General features: G+C 35.6%; 3 protein-coding genes across 3 annotated transcripts in view; 1 reads left to right on the plus strand and 2 right to left on the minus strand.

Annotated features, from left to right (window-relative positions):
* Nucleotides 1-1,634: 1,634 nt before the first annotated feature.
* On the minus strand, nt 1,635-3,133 carry LOC134247073 (DNA-directed RNA polymerase II subunit RPB1-like; the record flags this gene model as incomplete). Its single annotated transcript, XM_062729414.1, has 2 exons — nt 1,635-1,651; nt 2,320-3,133. Coding segments are annotated over 2 exons (831 nt in total), but the record flags the coding sequence as incomplete, so codon positions are not given.
* Nucleotides 3,134-5,760: 2,627 nt separating this feature from the next.
* Nucleotides 5,761-9,623, plus strand: LOC134247074 (mucin-2-like). Its single transcript, XM_062729415.1, has 5 exons — nt 5,761-7,217; nt 8,777-8,836; nt 9,071-9,103; nt 9,289-9,351; nt 9,553-9,623. The coding sequence occupies exons 1-5, from the start codon at nt 7,133-7,135 to the stop codon at nt 9,621-9,623; spliced, it is 312 nt and encodes a 103-aa protein (XP_062585399.1). The 5' UTR covers nt 5,761-7,132.
* A 6,528-nt stretch (nt 9,624-16,151) lies between these two features.
* LOC134247070 (uncharacterized) overlaps nt 16,152-17,464 on the minus strand; it is a 2,310-nt gene continuing 997 nt past the window's right edge. The window contains exon 1 of the mRNA XM_062729411.1: nt 16,152-17,464. This exon is cut by the window's right edge and continues 997 nt beyond it. Within this exon, the coding sequence (XP_062585395.1) occupies nt 16,152-17,135 (984 nt within the window). The 5' untranslated portion in view covers nt 17,136-17,464.

Genomic DNA, 17,464 nt, shown 5'->3' on the forward strand with positions numbered 1-17,464 from the left:
TTGGCACACAAGTAGACTACACTATGATACATAGAATAGTGCATCAGTTTTTGATTTCGATGAATGGTGTTGCCATGGTTACTAAAAATAGAATTTTCTGTGAAATTCCTTTAAAACGCTACTCCTTCTACAATTTTGTTATGATTTCAATATAACTTGGCACACAAGTAGATTACACTAAGATACATAGAATAGTGCATCGGTTTTTTATTTCGATGAACGGTGTTGCCATTGTTACTAAAAATAGAATTTTCTGTGAAATTCCTTCAAAATGCTACTCCTTCTACAATGTTGGTCTGATTTCAATATAAGTTGGCACAAAAGTAGACTAAACTTCGATACATAGAATAGTGCATCGGTTTTTAATTCCAATGAACGGTGTTGCCATGGTTAATAAAAATAGAATTTTATGTGAAATTCCTTTAAAACGCTACTCCTTCTACAGTTTTGGTTCGATTTCAAAATAAGTTGGCACACAAGTAGACTACACTATGATACATAGAATAGTGCATCAGTTTTTGATTTCGATGAATGGTGTTGCCATGGTTACTAAAAATAGAATTTTCTGTGAAATTCCTTTAAAACGCTACTCCTTCTACAATTTTGTTATGATTTCAATATAACTTGGCACACAAGTAGATTACACTAAGATACATAGAATAGTGCATCGGTTTTTTATTTCGATGAACGGTGTTGCCATTGTTACTAAAAATAGAATTTTCTGTGAAATTCCTTCAAAATGCTACTTCTTCTACAATTTTGGTCTGATTTCAATATAAGTTGGCACAAAAGTAGACTAAACTTCGATACATAGAATAGTGCATCGGTTTTTAATTCCAATGAACGGTGTTGCCATGGTTAATAAAAATAGAATTTTATGTGAAATTCCTTTAAAACGCTACTCCTTCTACAGTTTTGGTTCGATTTCAAAATAAGTTGGCACACAAGTAGACTACACAATGATACATAAAATAATGCAATGGTTTTTGATAAGTACAAACCAGTAGAGCTACAGTCTCGACAGAGACTTCTGGTTTAAAGATAGGATCAGATTTAAACATACAGAGTGTTACTTTGAAGGCTCCCTGTGATATAAAAACCTTGGCAACCATTGCCAACCAAAATGAAATATCATATTTTGTTCTTGGTATATGTTTCAAGGCTCTTTTTTCTATTATTTGGTCACATTTCACCCTACAATTGCTTTTTATTTTTACGGGTATGACTTTATAAAATTCAATGAATATTTTTTTTTACTTTTGAATACTTTGTTACCATAGTAACGTATGTAATAGTTGATTTGCCAAATATGTTCATCATGCATTTGAGACATCTGACCTTCAACTTTTGGAAACAGTCATTGCCAATTGTTTGCTTTGCCGCAAATGTTAACTATGGGGCTCTAAACATGTTAAAAAATGCCATTTTTCGAACTTTAAGACATGTTGCCATGGTAACTGTAAAACATAGCAACCAATTTTTGCCTGATTTCAGTTTAGGGTATCAATGACTTTTATCATAGAGAGTTTGGAGAAATTCTGAGACTATGCGTGCCACAGCTCCTATATAAAATTTCAAATCATTACAGAGAATGGCTCTTAAAATTTATAACTCTTTGATAATGTATAACATAATCAATCAACATGGATGTCTGAAACAGGTCGTCTCTCATGCTGTCATGACTCATTCATTTTCATAAATAATAAGCAAACTAGAGGTACTGTGAGCGATGAGCTCACTAAATGATACCCCCCGCCTCCCATATGGTTATAACTGGTGAAAAAGTCCATGTTTTCCTGTGGCCGGGAAACCCAAAATATGTGTCGGATCAAAAAGTAAAATAGGAGGTGCACAATGGCAATATGTAATAAAGATTCTGTGAAAGTTTCATCAAATTCCATTCAGTGGTATGAGAGGAGTTACGGATAAGAGATGGGTACCCCAAAGCGTAACAGACGGACGGACGGACGGACAGACGGACGGACGGACGGACGGACGGACGGACGTACAGACGGACGGAAATACCGATTACTATATACCCTCCCGCTTTTCAAGCGGGGGGTATAAAAATCTATAGGGATAATCAGTTTAACTTAGAATTTACTACAAGAGGACTCTCAAAAAGTAGAGCAACTCACTCGGTAATCCAATCCCTTTGAATTATAGAAAGAAAAGTAACTCTAACATGTAAATGTTTCATACAATGTTTGCCAGAGTTAACTTTCTTGGCATTGTTTACAATGGTACACTATGATACACAATAATAGTCTTTTTCAATGAGAAAAAAACGTATAATCAATTGAATTTAAAATTTATAACTCTTTAAAAAATTTTTAACATAATCAAGCAGCATCGATGTCTGCAACAGGTCGACTCTCATGCTGTCGACCAATTCATGTAGGGCACCCAATTCCCTATGAAGGGGGAAGGCACCGCCAACTACACGTTTTAAGAAATCCATAGGCGGTGTAGTGTTAGACTGCCCAGGTGATTTGGGCGAGTACCCGGTAATTGTTGCGGTGGTGCTGCAATCAGGCGACTGAGGCGAGTACCCGGTAATTGTCGCGGTGGTGCTGCAATCAGGCGACTGAGGCGAGTACCCGGTGATTGTTGCGGTGGTGTTGCAATCAGGCAACTGAGGCGAGTACCCGGTAATTGTTGCGGTGGTGTTGCAATCAGGCGACTGAGGCGAGTACCCGGTAATTGTCGCGGTGGTGCTGCAATCAGGCGACTGAGGCGAGTACCCGGTAATTGTTGCGGTGGTGCTGCAATCAGGCGACTGAGGCGAGTACCCGGTAATTGTCGCGGTGGTGCTGCGATCGAGTGACAGGGACGGCGACTGGGGCAAGAACCCAGTACTGGTCGCGGCGGCGCTGCATTCCGGCAACTGGGGTGTGTACCGGGTAATTGTCGCTACTGCCTTGAGTCCTTCCGAGGTTAATGCGCTGCATTCCGGTGACTGGGGCGGTGAGTACCGGGTAATTTTCGCAACTGCCTTGAGTCCCTCCGAGGTCAATATGGTGCAATCCGGCGACTGGGGCGAGTACCCGGTAATTGTCGCGGTGGTGCTGCAATCAAGTGACAGGGACGGCGACTGGGGCAAGAACCCAGTACTAGTCGCGGCGGCGCTGTATTACAGCAACTGGGGCGAGTACCGCTTAATTGTCGCTACTGTCTTTAGTCCCTCTGAGGACCAACACCCGCGAGGCCCGTCTTCTCCTATCCTCTCCTCCAGGTTTTTGAACCTTAAAGGGTCCCTTTTTCTGAATACAAAAAAAAAAAAAACGGAAAGATAACTACTATTTTTTCCCCAAAATTTAATAAAGTAATAACAACTATCATTATATGCAACATTCAAAAGTTGGAAATTTATTTCCCTTGTATTATATGTATACTATGTACCATAGTATATCAATAAAAAATTAAAGAAAAATAATTGTAAAAATGAAAACACACACAACACCCTCTCACACACACACACACACACCCTCTCGCACACACACAAACACATAGTCATATGTTACCTTAAATTAGTGATTATCCTATCGTCATCGTTTTTCTTTTGATGCTTTAGTCTTCTGCAGATAAATCAAATATTTACAAACTCACAATGTTACGTCAAGTCCTAGATGAAATTTCAGGTAATGCATGTATAGTAAGTCTCAAAATGAAATGTTTGAATATGGTATAACATATAAACAATTACGCGTTCACATAATATTAACTAATTGTTAAAGAAATTCATAAAAATAAAACCTACCTTTGATTTAAAATGTAAGAATCCTCCGTTTCGGATAAATGTCTTTTTCTTTTTTTTGGAGAGATGGGTTGGGTGTTTTCTTCTTCTTTAGGAGAATTTCTATATCAATATCAATGTTAGGTTTTATATTTAAAAAGTGGAGTTTTCTTGTGTAATTATAGAAAATACATTTAACTTATTTCAAATAGTAATATATCTCTTATTTAAAAATATTGTAATTTTTTTGTATTATTTTTGTAGAATTGATACTCAATTTTCTTAGCATTCGACTTACCCTGGTTGAAATACATTGAGACAGAGTTCCTCCCCTAAAGCCACCCATTCATCCTCGAAATCCTTGAAAGTTCTTGCCTTTTCCTGATCCCTTTTTTAAAAAAATAATATAACATTAATAACATTTATAAAATGTTTAAAAAATATAACAAAATATATAAGGGGGTATTTATATAATATATTATCAAAGATGATCACAAAAAAAATTGGATTTTTTAAAAATTAAATTTGATTTAATGCTTTATTATTTTAACATTTAAGATACATATCTTATTAGTTTTACAAAATTTTAAAATTGAAATAGGAAAAATTCACTTACATCATGTCTAGGTATTTCTGCGCCATTATGTTGGAAGAAGAGGAGGGTTGTCTTAAGTATATAATGGTAATTATTCGACTGATGGTGGAGTGAAGGAAACATCGCGTATTTATAGGTGTTCGCTTTTGGGTGGGAATCTAAATCATGATTTTACAAAGGTCGATATAGGGGCTTTATGTCCCTTTTTGAGGGGTCAACATTGAGAAAGTCCTAAAAAGGTATTAACGTTCATGTCAAGTCAGCATAGTTGAAAATTGCGCCAAAACTGACATGCGTCTGTTGCGTAGCATTTATCCTTCTACGGATTGGCTTATTTTCTAAAACTTCTCAATGCAAAACTAAAGACAACATAATTTTAATAAACTCTTCATCAATAATAATTTAAATTTATTTTAAAAAGACCCGAATAAATTCAATTATTTCCCAAATCACAATTCATCAATCGACAATTTCATATTACGATCGAGCGATGTTGTATTTAACTGGAGTTATTAAACCAGACAATATCTCAGATATATGTTGAAGCTCAGAAAAGGCATAAAAAGTCATTTAACATATAAATAAAGATTATTAATTTCAAAACGGAGATATTGTATGGAAATATGATGTTGGTCTCGTAATGTCTGTAATTACATTCTGTGGAATGAAATTGAATTACTCTATTCTGCAATTAAATTAATCGTTGTTTCTTTATTTTTGTCTTTATTTTGTAAAATTTCATTTAAATATCCAGAAAGAAAATGCGCCAAAACTATCACACGTCTCTTGTGTAACTCCAAAAGGATACAAGTTTATCTATACCTACATGAGTGTGTTTAAGAAAAAAGTATGTCAATTTAGCCTTGGAAATTGCGCCCAAACTATCACGCGTCTCCACTGTAACTCTTAAGTTCATCAATACCCAAGTGTTCAGAAAAAGAAGTTTGTCAAGTGTAACCTTGAAAATTGCGCCAAACATAAATTAGTATTTATCCTTCTTCGAGTTGACTTATCTTCTAAAGCCTTATTAATCTAATAATCAATTATTATAAACATACACTCCATAACAATTTTGATCAACTCCCGATCAATCAAAATTAGAATTTATGTAAAAAAGAGCTGAAAAAAGTACAGCCACTTAAGTGTCAATATCACAATTCATCAATCCACGATTCCATATCACGATCGAGCGATGTTGTATGTATAACTGGAGTACTAGTTCTTCAATCGGATTTAGTTTCAGATAAAATATTAGTTATAGTTATTCATCTTAAAGTTGAGAAATATAAAAAGGTTATTATTTATTTTAATTCATTTCAATTTATTCACTCAAATCCATGTAAATGGTACATGACATATATAAACATACATAACATTCATGTATATGTACAAAGGGGAAGGTAAGAGTAATTAAGCCTGACAAAAGAGAACAGCTCATACTTTTATTTTTATTAATAAATACACAGAATCTACATCATTTTGACACATGACTTCAAAAAAACCTTTATGGATTAGAAAAAAAAAACTTTAGTTAAGAATTCTGATTTAGGTTGTAAAACATGACTTAGATAAGCTGATCCCTGACCTGTACCAAAAAAAGGTTATCTATAAGGTTATAAACTGTGTCAATACCTTATCCCCCATCCCTCCCCTCCAAATAAACAAAACAATTTCTGTTGACAATTGTTTACCATACATCTTTTATGTGATAGTTTCTAAACAGACACTCTTAAACAAAAAAAAAAATCATTAAAGTGATAAATGGTGTTATTCTATACGTCCGGGAGATGTTGACCGGGGTACTTCGCGCGCTTTTTCATCACGTGCACATATGACCAAGTCAAAGTGTGTAGATCTAATTGCAAGATAGACGACAGAACGCTCGTAATCATTATGGCATGCATTGTATCGGTGCAAAATGCACCTGTAGACAGGAGGGTGTTGACATGTTACTGGCCGGACTGTCGAGAAGTCCGGGTAAATGTGACGGAAGTCCGTGAGGTGTTTGTGACATCCTTTGGACATAGCAGGGTGATTGTTTTCGGGGACCCTGCCATGATCAAGATTCGAGATCTTCGTGGTCGTATTTGTGGTAAGTACAAATTATGATTTTTACAAAATTTAAAACGCATGTAAATTTGATTTCGACCCCCCCCCCTTTTTTGGAACAGTAAATCATGAATCCGCCACATAATGAAGTATCATTTCAAAACCAGTCCCCCGTCAACACTTTACAAGTGGCTTACGCAAAGCACGTGGTATTATTGATTTTTCTGCTAAAGATGTTTGTACATGTGTAAATCAACCCCTTTCTTATTACGGTAGTTCCTGAATATAACATATGAAGGTCACAGTGTGTCACTGAATGATCTTTTTTTTATTTTTTTAAATATGTAGTAATCGGTTGTAGGTATTTTATAAAGAAGTTGTAATCAAGTAACCTCCACACTGAATAGTCGCATAACACAAACGTGTGGCTCAATTGCTACGTCACGTGATATTATTGATTTCTTTTTTTTTTTTGCTTAAAAGGGGTGTGCGTGTAAACCCTGTAATTCCCGAATTCACCACATAAAGATCAGACTTTGCAATGAAATTATGAACTATATTTTTTATTTCAAATAAATGAAACGGTAGCAAGCTACCCCGACACGTGACACCGTGAAGTGTTTGTGTGTGTGTGTGTCTTTTGTTACGTCATATTTCTGTTCAAAGACAAACATGTAACACCCCTTTTCTTTTCAACATAAAGTAAACTGTAGTATGTGTCATTATAATAATCTGTTATATTTTCAAAGATAATGATTTTAGTTCATATTTTTTTTATAGAGGCAACATTCAGTCCTTCACCCCCACCTAAGCATGATACCACGATCGGACAATCAGGTATACATACCCTCGAAATTTATTATTAAAAAGTATCGATCATGGTCACTACATATGTGACATTGTTATATATGTAGTGGGTAGTAGTAGTAGTAATAGTAGTACCCTAGTACTAATGTAAAAGAATGCTTTATTTATTTTAAAAATGTAAATTAATTGAAAAACATGTAGTATATGTGTGTGATTAAGATAAACTGTAGTTTAAAATAATATCTCACACGTTTAATAATATTATAATTGTTTTTAGCTCACCTGAGCCGAAGGCTCAAGTGAGCTTTTCTGATCACATTTTGTCCGTCGTCCGTCCGTCTGTCTGTCCGTCCGTCTGTCTGTCTGTCCGTCCGTCTGTAAACTTTTCACATTTTCGACTTCTTCTCAAGAACCAATGGGCCAATTTTAACCAAACTTGGTACAAAGCATCCTTGGGTGAAGGGGAGTTTAAATTGTTAAAATGAAGGGCCAAGTCCCCTTACAAGGGGAGATAATCAAAAAAAGACAAAAATAGGGTGGGGTCACTAAAAAATCTTCTTCTCAAGAACCACTGGGCCAGGAAAGCTGAAACTTATGTGGAAGCATCCTTGGGTAGTGTAAATATTAAATTGTAAAAATCATGACCCCTGGGGGTAGGGCGGGGCCACAATAGGGAATCCAAGTTTTACATAGAAATATATAGAACAAATCTTCAAAAATCTTCTTCTCAAGAACCACTGGGCCAGGAAAGCTGAAACTTATGTGGAAGCATCCTTGGGTAGTGTAGATATTAAATTGTAAACATCATGACTCCTGAGGGTAGGGCGGGGCCACAATAGGGAATCTAAGTTTTACATAGAAATATATAGAACAAATCTTTAAAAATCTTCTTCTCAAGAACCACTAGGCCAGGAAAGCTGAAACTTATGTGGAAGCATCCTTGGGTTGTGTCAATATTAAATTGTTAAAATCAAGACCCCCGGGGGTAGGGCGGGGCCACAATAGGGAATCCAAGTTTTACATAGAAATATATAGAACAAATCTTTAAAAATCTTCTTCTCAAGAACCACTGGGCCAGGAAAGCTGAAACTTATGTGGAAGCATCCTTGGGTAGTGTAGATATTAAATTGTTAAAATCATGACCCCCGGGGGTAGGGCGGGGCTACAATAGGGAATCCAAGTTTTACATAGAAATATATAGAACAAATCTTTAAAAATCTTCTTCTCAAGAACCACTGGGCCAGAAAAGCTGAAACTTATGTGGAAGCATCCTTGGGTAGTGTAAATATTAAATTGTTCAAATCATGACCCTCGGGGGTAGGGCGGGGCCACAATAGGGAATCCAAGTTTTACATAGAAATATATAGAACAAATCTTTAAAAATCTTCTTCTCAAGAACCACTAGGCCAGGAAAGCTGAAACTTATGTGGAAGCATCCTTGGGTAGTGTAGATTCTAAAGTTTTTAAATAAAAAAGGGAAGGGGGTTGTTGGGCATGATTGGTATAGCAAGAGGGGGAATCTGGTAAAGATCTGCATCACCCAAGTTACTCAGGTGAGCGATGTGGCCCATGGGCCTCTTGTTTCATAGAGACATCAGAGACTACGCCGTTAATCTCTAAAACCACACTTCAGTCTACAATTCAAGCAGGTATGAATGAAAAGCCACGTGATCTAGGAGGTCAGCTTTTTCCGAGAGGCATGACTTATGCTACATCACGTGACATTATTAATAAATTCCCCCTCAGTAGTAATGTACTGTAAACATTACTTTGATTTCGGTTTTTAAAGAAATGCAAAAATAAATAAATAAAATAATTGCATATGTCCAATAACATGTTGTTTTACAAAAGTAAGATTTAATGAGTAATAGTTTTTTTTATAGAGACAACTATGCTGACCAAGTCCGGGCAAACAGGTATATACGTTTGAATTAATATTGTTAATTACTTGACTTTTGTATACTATCTGTAGAAGTGGTAATGTAAACAATTTTTTTTATTTATTTTTAAATTAATTAATTGAAAGACGTGTAGTATATGTGTGTGATTAAGATAAACTGTAGTTTAAAATAATAATATTATAATTGGGTTTTTTTTTCAGAGACACCAGAGACTACGCCATTAATCTCTAAAACCACCTTTCTGTCTACAACTAGTCAAGCAGGTATGAATGAAAAACCACGTGATCTAGGAGGTCAGCTTTTTTCCCAGAGGCGTTATTTATGTTACATCACGTGACATTATTGATAAATTTCCCTCAGTAGTAATGTACTGTAAACATTCCTTAGATTTCGGTTTTTTAAAGAAATGCAAAAATAAACAAATAAATAAATAAATAAAATAATTGTATATGTTTTTTACATAGAGACATCATCATCAGCCACTCAACCTGTGTCGACAGCTAATGAAGCAGGTATGAATGAAAAGCCTCAGTAAAACTCGGTAGATCCTTTGGGTATGGTATTCATTTTCAGCTCATTTCTTGATATGGTATACTTTACAGGGGTGGATTCAATCTGTTTACTGTGGTTGAGTAAAACACCTGGATCTACCCGCACTTTGACCACTTTATACACAACGTCTTGTAATTCTAATTTGTATGCCGGAGTACTATTGGCAGACATGATGACAAAAGGGGCACTGAACCTAAACAGTTTGATGTAGATGTCTACTCCGTTTATTAGATATTTATCTATATCAAAGATATCTTCCATTAGGTTTCCTTCCAGCTCAAAAACTTTACTTTGCTGAGTATAACCATACCGCAGGACCAGACCGGCATTGCCTCCATTGTATGCGTTCGCATCTTCAAGATTTCCCTCTTCTTTAAAAAACAGCTCAGATTGTTTTTGTGAACTGAGTTCGTCTTCCCCGCTAAACAAAATTGTTTTGAGGTAAGCCTTCCACGGGTAGTTATTGGTATTGAAAGAGACTAACTTGTTGTTCAAGTAGACATCCATCTGGGAGAACATACTTTGCAAGGGTAAGTTTACGATACCAGTTTTTTCGTTTGCTGCCATTGTCGATCCATCTGCTTTCACAATTCGGGCTTTTACATACAATTTACTTCGTTTTAAATCAATGTATTCTGCTCCTGAGCCTGATACTACGGTTTCGATGGGTGTGTCAGATACACCTATGCTAGAAATTGGTCTTGCTTCTGTAAAATATACTTTCTCGACTGCTACTTGGTTTGTGGGGGATGCAAAAAGAGAGAGTTCCATTGGTTGAGCTATGTCTTTATTATCACTGCTTAAAAATGCCATTTTTACTGTTTAAAGACACTTCTGTAACTGTCAATGTTAAATTCTTTCTTTTTTCTCGACTGTGTTTTCTTGCGTGGCGCTCGTTGTTTTTTAACAGTCTTCTTTTTCTTCACTGCTGAGGCCTTTTTTTGTTTTGCAGATTTAGTTGACTGTTTTTTCCCCGGACTTTGAGATGTTGTTGGCTTCAATTTCTTTGAAGGAATGACAGAAGATTGTGAATGTGGTCTTTTTATACTTCCCTGTACTTTGACAAATGGAACACCCTCTTTAACGTCCTTGGCATGTTCCACTTTTGCTCTTTCCTCCACAGCAGCTACTGGAGTCACTTGAGTGCTGTTTTCTACAGGTTCTAACTGCGAGTGAGGCCTCAGTGGGATGACGTAAGACTTGTAACTTCTCACACCTCTCCCAATTTGTTTTGGCTTGTATTTGTAAGGGTTGAATTTTTTCTCTGCCATGTTCTTGTAGAAAGCTTCCCATATTCTGGGATCACTCACGTACGTTCGGCTATTCATCATAAAACGTATGGAAACTTCTTGAAATGAAGTGTTACAGTCACCGGTCCGTTTAAGAATGAAACTAAGTTTCGTTCTCTGCCTGTTATATATATAGCGATCTGCTGTAATTGGCTAATTTTAACTGGAATGTAATAAGGTAGTGTGTAAGTGATACTTTCTAGTTTCTCACCTAGGTATACGCGTCTTAGAAGGGGTGCCTCTTTTCCCCCAATTATCGTTTCCCAGACCTGTTTACCCATATCGTTGTCTCTCAGTATTTTTGATTAGATTTGTCCGTGAGATTTGGCATTTGCCAGTAAGATTTCACTTTTCATCATTTTAACATATATAAATGGAGAACAACTGCTTGTCTGATTACTAAAATGTGGTTTAATAACATGGTCATGGTCATTTTATAACACGGCATTTTGGCAAACCGACATTACTGTGTTTTAAATCTTTTTTACGCGATTAAAAAGGGTGAACTGAGACAGATCATAACAAAAACTAACTTCTCAATTCTAAACAAGTATATATTTCTTATTTCCGTATTTTCATATAAGCAAAACGTGAGACGTATTTAGGACTAAAAATCCGTACAAAATACGGCGAAATCGTGAGAGTAAACAGGTCTGGTTTCCTCACAAATATCACAACACACAAACAACTCTGATTTCTTCTTAGATGACAACCAACTCTCTGTAGAATATTCTGTCAGGGCAACAGTCCAATATCCGTCAAATTGAATCTGTTTATTTAATTGAACTCGAAAGCAATTGGGTTTATTTTCAAAATATTCAGAGCTGTCCGTAGACGTCAACACCATTCGAACATTCATTTTGAATGAGAGAAATTGCTAAAAAATGATGGCTTTTATTGTTTTTCCAGAGAGCTCTCCGGAATCCATGAATTAAATTTTTTTGGCCATCCAGCCCATTTTACATACACCTCTTTGGCTTTACCACGACGTCTTCTTTTAAGAATTCTCTCCACTCCATAAGAAACGTCTTCTGACTTTATGACTTTTTGAAGCTCAGGCTCATAGAATGTACCTTCTATAGGGTCGTCTGCTAAATCTTTTACCTTGTACACAGGTAATTGACCTCGTTTGTATCTTTCACTCACTTTAAAAAACTCTTCTGTCCATTTCTGTTGGTAGTCTCTTTGAAAAGGGTATTTTAGTTGTGATATTCTGACATTATCTCCAATTTTTAATTTGAAAAAGGGTTTCACTCTTTTTTTCACTTTTGTTTTGCTTGATTCATTACACTGGTTCAGATTGTTTTTGGTCAGATCTAGTTTTGTTTTCCCCGAAAGATAAGACTCGAGCCTTATTTCATCGACATTTTCTTGGTTCACATTGGTTGGAGCATTCCCACCTAATGATCTGTGAGGTCTATTGTTGTAACTGTTTACCAAGTCTTGCAAAACATTCACAAAACGGTAGGTTCGATTCTTCATGAAATAACGATACATTAGGTTCTTCATGGTTCGAATTACCCTCTCGGCATAATTTGCTTTTGTTTCATTTTGAGTGTATATGACGTTTATTCCCTCTTTTTTCAGAAACGCCTTTACCCAACGATTTTTAAATTCGCTACCCTTATTTGTTCTAAGGGTGCTAGGTTTTCGTCCTTTTTGGAAAACTGATTTTAAACCATCAACAATGTTCTGATGATGTTTATTTTGTAAGGGGACTATAAATAAATATCGACTAAATATATCAATAAGCACTAATAAAAATTTAAATCCATCATTATGGGATGCAATGTTTGAAACGTTTTGTAAGGGGACTATAAATAAATATCGACTAAATATATCAATAAGCACTAATAAAAATTTAAATCCATCATTATGGGATGCAATGTTTGAAACGTCTGCCAAGTCACCATCCCACATAGAGTCAATGGTGTTCACTATCACCTTTGAACGCGGACATGTTTTTCGAATGGGTTTATACAGACTATAAGAATCTTCATTGTTTAAGAATTGTCTTATTCTCTGTCTACCAATCTTGTATTTGCCTTCCTGTTTAACAGCTTGATATAATTTTTCAGGCCCTGCATATGCCCCCGGTTTACCAGGGGTGTAGTAGAGCTCCCTTAAGTAATCCGTATAGTTTGGCATACTGAAACATAATAATGATCTCTCTCTTCGACTGTAACATTTTATATCATTGTAAAAAAAATACAATGTATATTTTGAACTATTTTATTTTGATATTGTTAAAACGAAATAGTAACATAAAAGATAGATACACAACTAGAACAATACTCGTTGCGAGCAACGAGAGGTCTTCCGTCCGATTCTGAAATAAAAAAGGAAAAATCTAGCAGAAAAAGTGATAAAAAAATATTTGAAATTCGGGGAAGCGAACCCGGGTCGCCCGCGTGACAATCCAACGCGCTAACAATTCGGCCATTGAAAACACCGCTTCAAATTTTTAAATGTAAATATCTCGAGATTGCCTTTTTGGATTCTAAAAGAAATTACATATTACCCATTTGCAAATGAGTCTCTATTTAAATTGAAAACATCAAAGAAAAATATTGAAAAACAAAAAAATTGAAAAATTGCATTTTTTAAGTATGCTTCCAGCAGAAACCGGAAGTGCTGACGACGCACGAGAAGGCAATTCTGCAAACCACAAAGTCATGATCTATCATCTCCAATAAGTCTCCAGTTCATATCCTCAGCCATTTTTGATAAAAAGGGGCGACAAAATCGCATTTTAAAATCAGGAAATTGGCCATAACTTGGAACCGGAATGACATTTTCCAAATTTTTCTTCGGATGTAACAACTTCGTATAATGACACATATTTTGTGAAAGTTTCGTGAAAAACCGCTGAATAGTTTCCGAGAAATCGCCTGCACAAAATTTTGTCAAAAAAAGAATAATAATAATAACTAGATACGATCTCGTTGCGAGCAACGAGTGGGTCTTCCGTCCGATTCTTGATAAGATAAGATTTTGATTGAGAATTTCAATCTAAAATAATGATAAAGATTGTAAAAGAGAACAATTTTGCCTCCATAATCTGTAAACAGACATTGGACATTAAGACTTAAAAATTCGACTTTTGGCCCCTCATGCACCCTAATATTAGGGATCAACCCTTTTTTCTTCATATAATCTTAAAGCTCTCACGACATTTCTGAAACACCAAAACACTTTCTAAAATCATATAGCAATCAATACCAACAAATTCAACTCAAACATACAAAAAATCAAATTACAACACACTAAGCACAGACACCGAATATAAGACATTTACTAGATTCAAATTCTCCCGCACCGGAAGTGACGTCATCACGTCATGACAACAACTGTCCAATCAGAACAGTGTATTACTTCGCGGCAATATTTTCAACATATATATATAACCTCTATACAACACTTCTCATTACACTTTCACGGCACATCTCAACACACACTTAAGTACCATTTTCATATATATACATATTAAGGAGACATTCTACGGAACTTCAAATACTAAACAAAACATTTCATATAATACACTAATATTACTTAACATAACTCGATTTCATCAAATACGAAAAGAATATTCTAGAATTCCATCAGACATTTTTGCTTCAGTATTGTATAACAAAATATTTCCTGATAAAGAGTTTATCGATTAAAGACTTTTGTCCCCTCTCGGCCCTTAATTTGAATATCCAGCCCCTTTTCTGGATTTTATCTTAATGCTCTCATGTTTTTGAACACTTTTTGTTCAACAACTATTCAGACATTCTCTTTTGTTTTCGAGTTATTTGCAAAAGAAATATTAAGGGGCCAACCCTTTAACTCCTTAAAGGGGACGTATATCGAAAAATGAAAGGTTGCATATTGTTAAGAACATTATTTTGAACATCTTAAGTTCAATATTACTTATCAAAATATTTCCAACTTTTGAGATATAAAGCGTCAAAGATTTAGCATTCTGGCCCCTTATGGCCCCTTATTATGCACCATAGGACATTCAAATCATAATATATAGTTGTAGATTGTTGAGATAAACATTTTTGCTTCAGTAATGTATTACAAAATATCGACTGTTAAAGAGTTATCGATTAAAGACTTTTGGCCCCTCTCGGCCCTTAATTTGAGTGCTCAGCCCCTTTTTCTTGATCTCATCTTAAAGTTCTCAGGATTTTAAACACTTTTTGCTCAACAACTATTCAGACATTCTCTTTCGTTTTCGAGTTTTTTGTAAAAGAAATATTTAGGGGCCAACCCTTCAACTCCTTAATGGGGACGTTTAACAAAAAATGAAAGGTTGCATATTGTTCAGAGCATTATTTTGAACATCTTTTGTTCAATATTACTTATCAAAATATTTCCCACTTTTGAGATATACAGCGTAAAAGATTTAGCATTCTGGCCCCTTTTGGCCCCTACTTATGTACCATACGACATTTAAATTGTAATATATAGTTGTAGATTGTTGAGATAAACATTTTTGCTTCAGTATTTAATAAGAAAATATTGACTGTTAAAGAGTTATCGACTAAATACTTTTGGCCCCTCTCAGCCCTTAACGTGATGAGTCAGCACTTTTTTCTTGATATTATATTAAAGATCTTGTCATTTTGCACAAATATTGCTCAGTATGTTTTAACAAAATAATTATACTTTAAAAGATATGATGCAAAATGTCTCAAAAAATCAGTCAAGATTCGTGTCCTAAATTTTGACCCCTACCGAGCTTCCATACTAGGCACTTCCGGAAATTTTGAAAACATAGGTACAAATCTTCAATATGTCGTCTATTACTCCTGAAAATTTCAGCCTTCTAGCGTTTATCGTTTTTGAGTTTTTGTCCGGACAAAAATGTCATATAAAAATCGATTAAAGGGCGATAACTTGTGACCGGAAGTGAATTTCAAAAAATTAAGAAAAATGAATAAGGTTCACATTATTATCGATCATCTCTGAAATTTTCAAGGAAATCGACCAAGCCGTCTCTGAGAAATCGTCTGCACAAAAATTGGTATAGAGAAAAATAATAATAATAAGAAAAAAAGTGAAAAAGAAACAATAGAATAATAGAAGGGTCTTCCGTTGGAGACGGAAGACCCTAATAAATAAGAAACAATAGAATCACTATAAGGTCTTCCGTGAAGACGGAAGACCTTAATAAATAATAAATATATGTTACACCCATATCATTAATTATGTTGGATTAGTGTTCATTGTCATTCAAGATCATTCTCAATGGTTTCCATGTCTTGTAAATCACTTGCGTTACATTCCATTGATATATTGTCTTGTGGATCGTAACCAAAGGGGGTACATTCCGGGCAGCTTAACATTCCAAGCTGATTTTGATGAGACTCGCTGAGCATGCAAAGTTCAATGTCTTTTAGTTCTGGAACACATTCATGCATCTCCCCGATGACATCGATAAGTCTGGCAATTTTGTTTCTGTTTAGAGTTACACCTTTCCTTGTAGGTATAGGTTCTTGAACATTGTCTGGCTTCCAAAAGTGTCTTATGTCCACTGTCGGATAACCTGGTGATAATGAAACGAACACACCTCCACCAACATGCCACTGTACTTCTTCATCTTCTTTCCCAGTATTGTCAATGTAGTCTTGAATATCTGGTAAAAGAGATTCAAACTTTAACCAACGGGCTAAAGGAAAGGTAACTCCCTTCTTGGTGGCAATGAAACGACCATGCGATTCTGTGAAATGACGGATGTGGACGTAAATCTCCCCCTTAAAAGGCATGACGGTGAGGAATAGGTCATTAAAGTCATCCAAACTTATCCTACATCTTGGCTCCTGAGACTGTTGATGATCGACTTTCTTTGATTGATTTCTGGAACCTCCTCTTTCTTTAGTACTAACGACTAATGATCTTGCCATGTCCAGCTTCTTTTCGTACTCAGACTTTGTGTCATCATCCTTATTCATTAGGAGTCGGGATAAGTCAGCTTGATTGGCTTTCATTAATGCCATTCTAAGTCCCATAAAAGCTCTCGAACCTCGACGTAAAATGAAGCTGATCAATTTTCTGTTTTTGTCATAGCTGGTTTTCTCAGCGTCTATCTGTTGTCTCATTTCATCGGTAATTATGTTTGAGGCGTAAAGATGTCCCGCAACAGGAACAGTCATCATCTTCTTCACCAATGTCGAGTAGTTTGCCTTAATCAAGTCTTGGTGTTTTTGCTCCATTTCTGCTGCTGACAAGGATCTCACAAGGAACAAAAAAAAGCAGAGTTGTATCCTGTCTGAGATTTGCTCAGAACTGATGAAACTTTTTGAAATTTTCAAAGTTTTATATGATTCAAGTCACGTGGCTCGTGACTGTAGAATCATGTCTGTAAAATGAACCAATTGTAGAATTTTTGACTATAGAACGCACCGACTGTAGAATGCACTTCCTGTGGAAATCTGTTGACTGTAGAACGCACTGACTGTAGAACAATTGACTGTGACCTCTTGATTGTACAAATGTCTGTTTACATACTTTGTGAAATTAACTTGTTTTTTTTTCTTAATCA

This window comes from Saccostrea cucullata, unplaced genomic scaffold (genome assembly GCF_032062105.1).
Source record: "Saccostrea cucullata isolate Sc308-1 unplaced genomic scaffold, CSIRO_AGI_Scuc_v1 ctg16025, whole genome shotgun sequence".
Taxonomy (NCBI): Eukaryota; Metazoa; Mollusca; class Bivalvia; order Ostreida; family Ostreidae; genus Saccostrea; species Saccostrea cuccullata.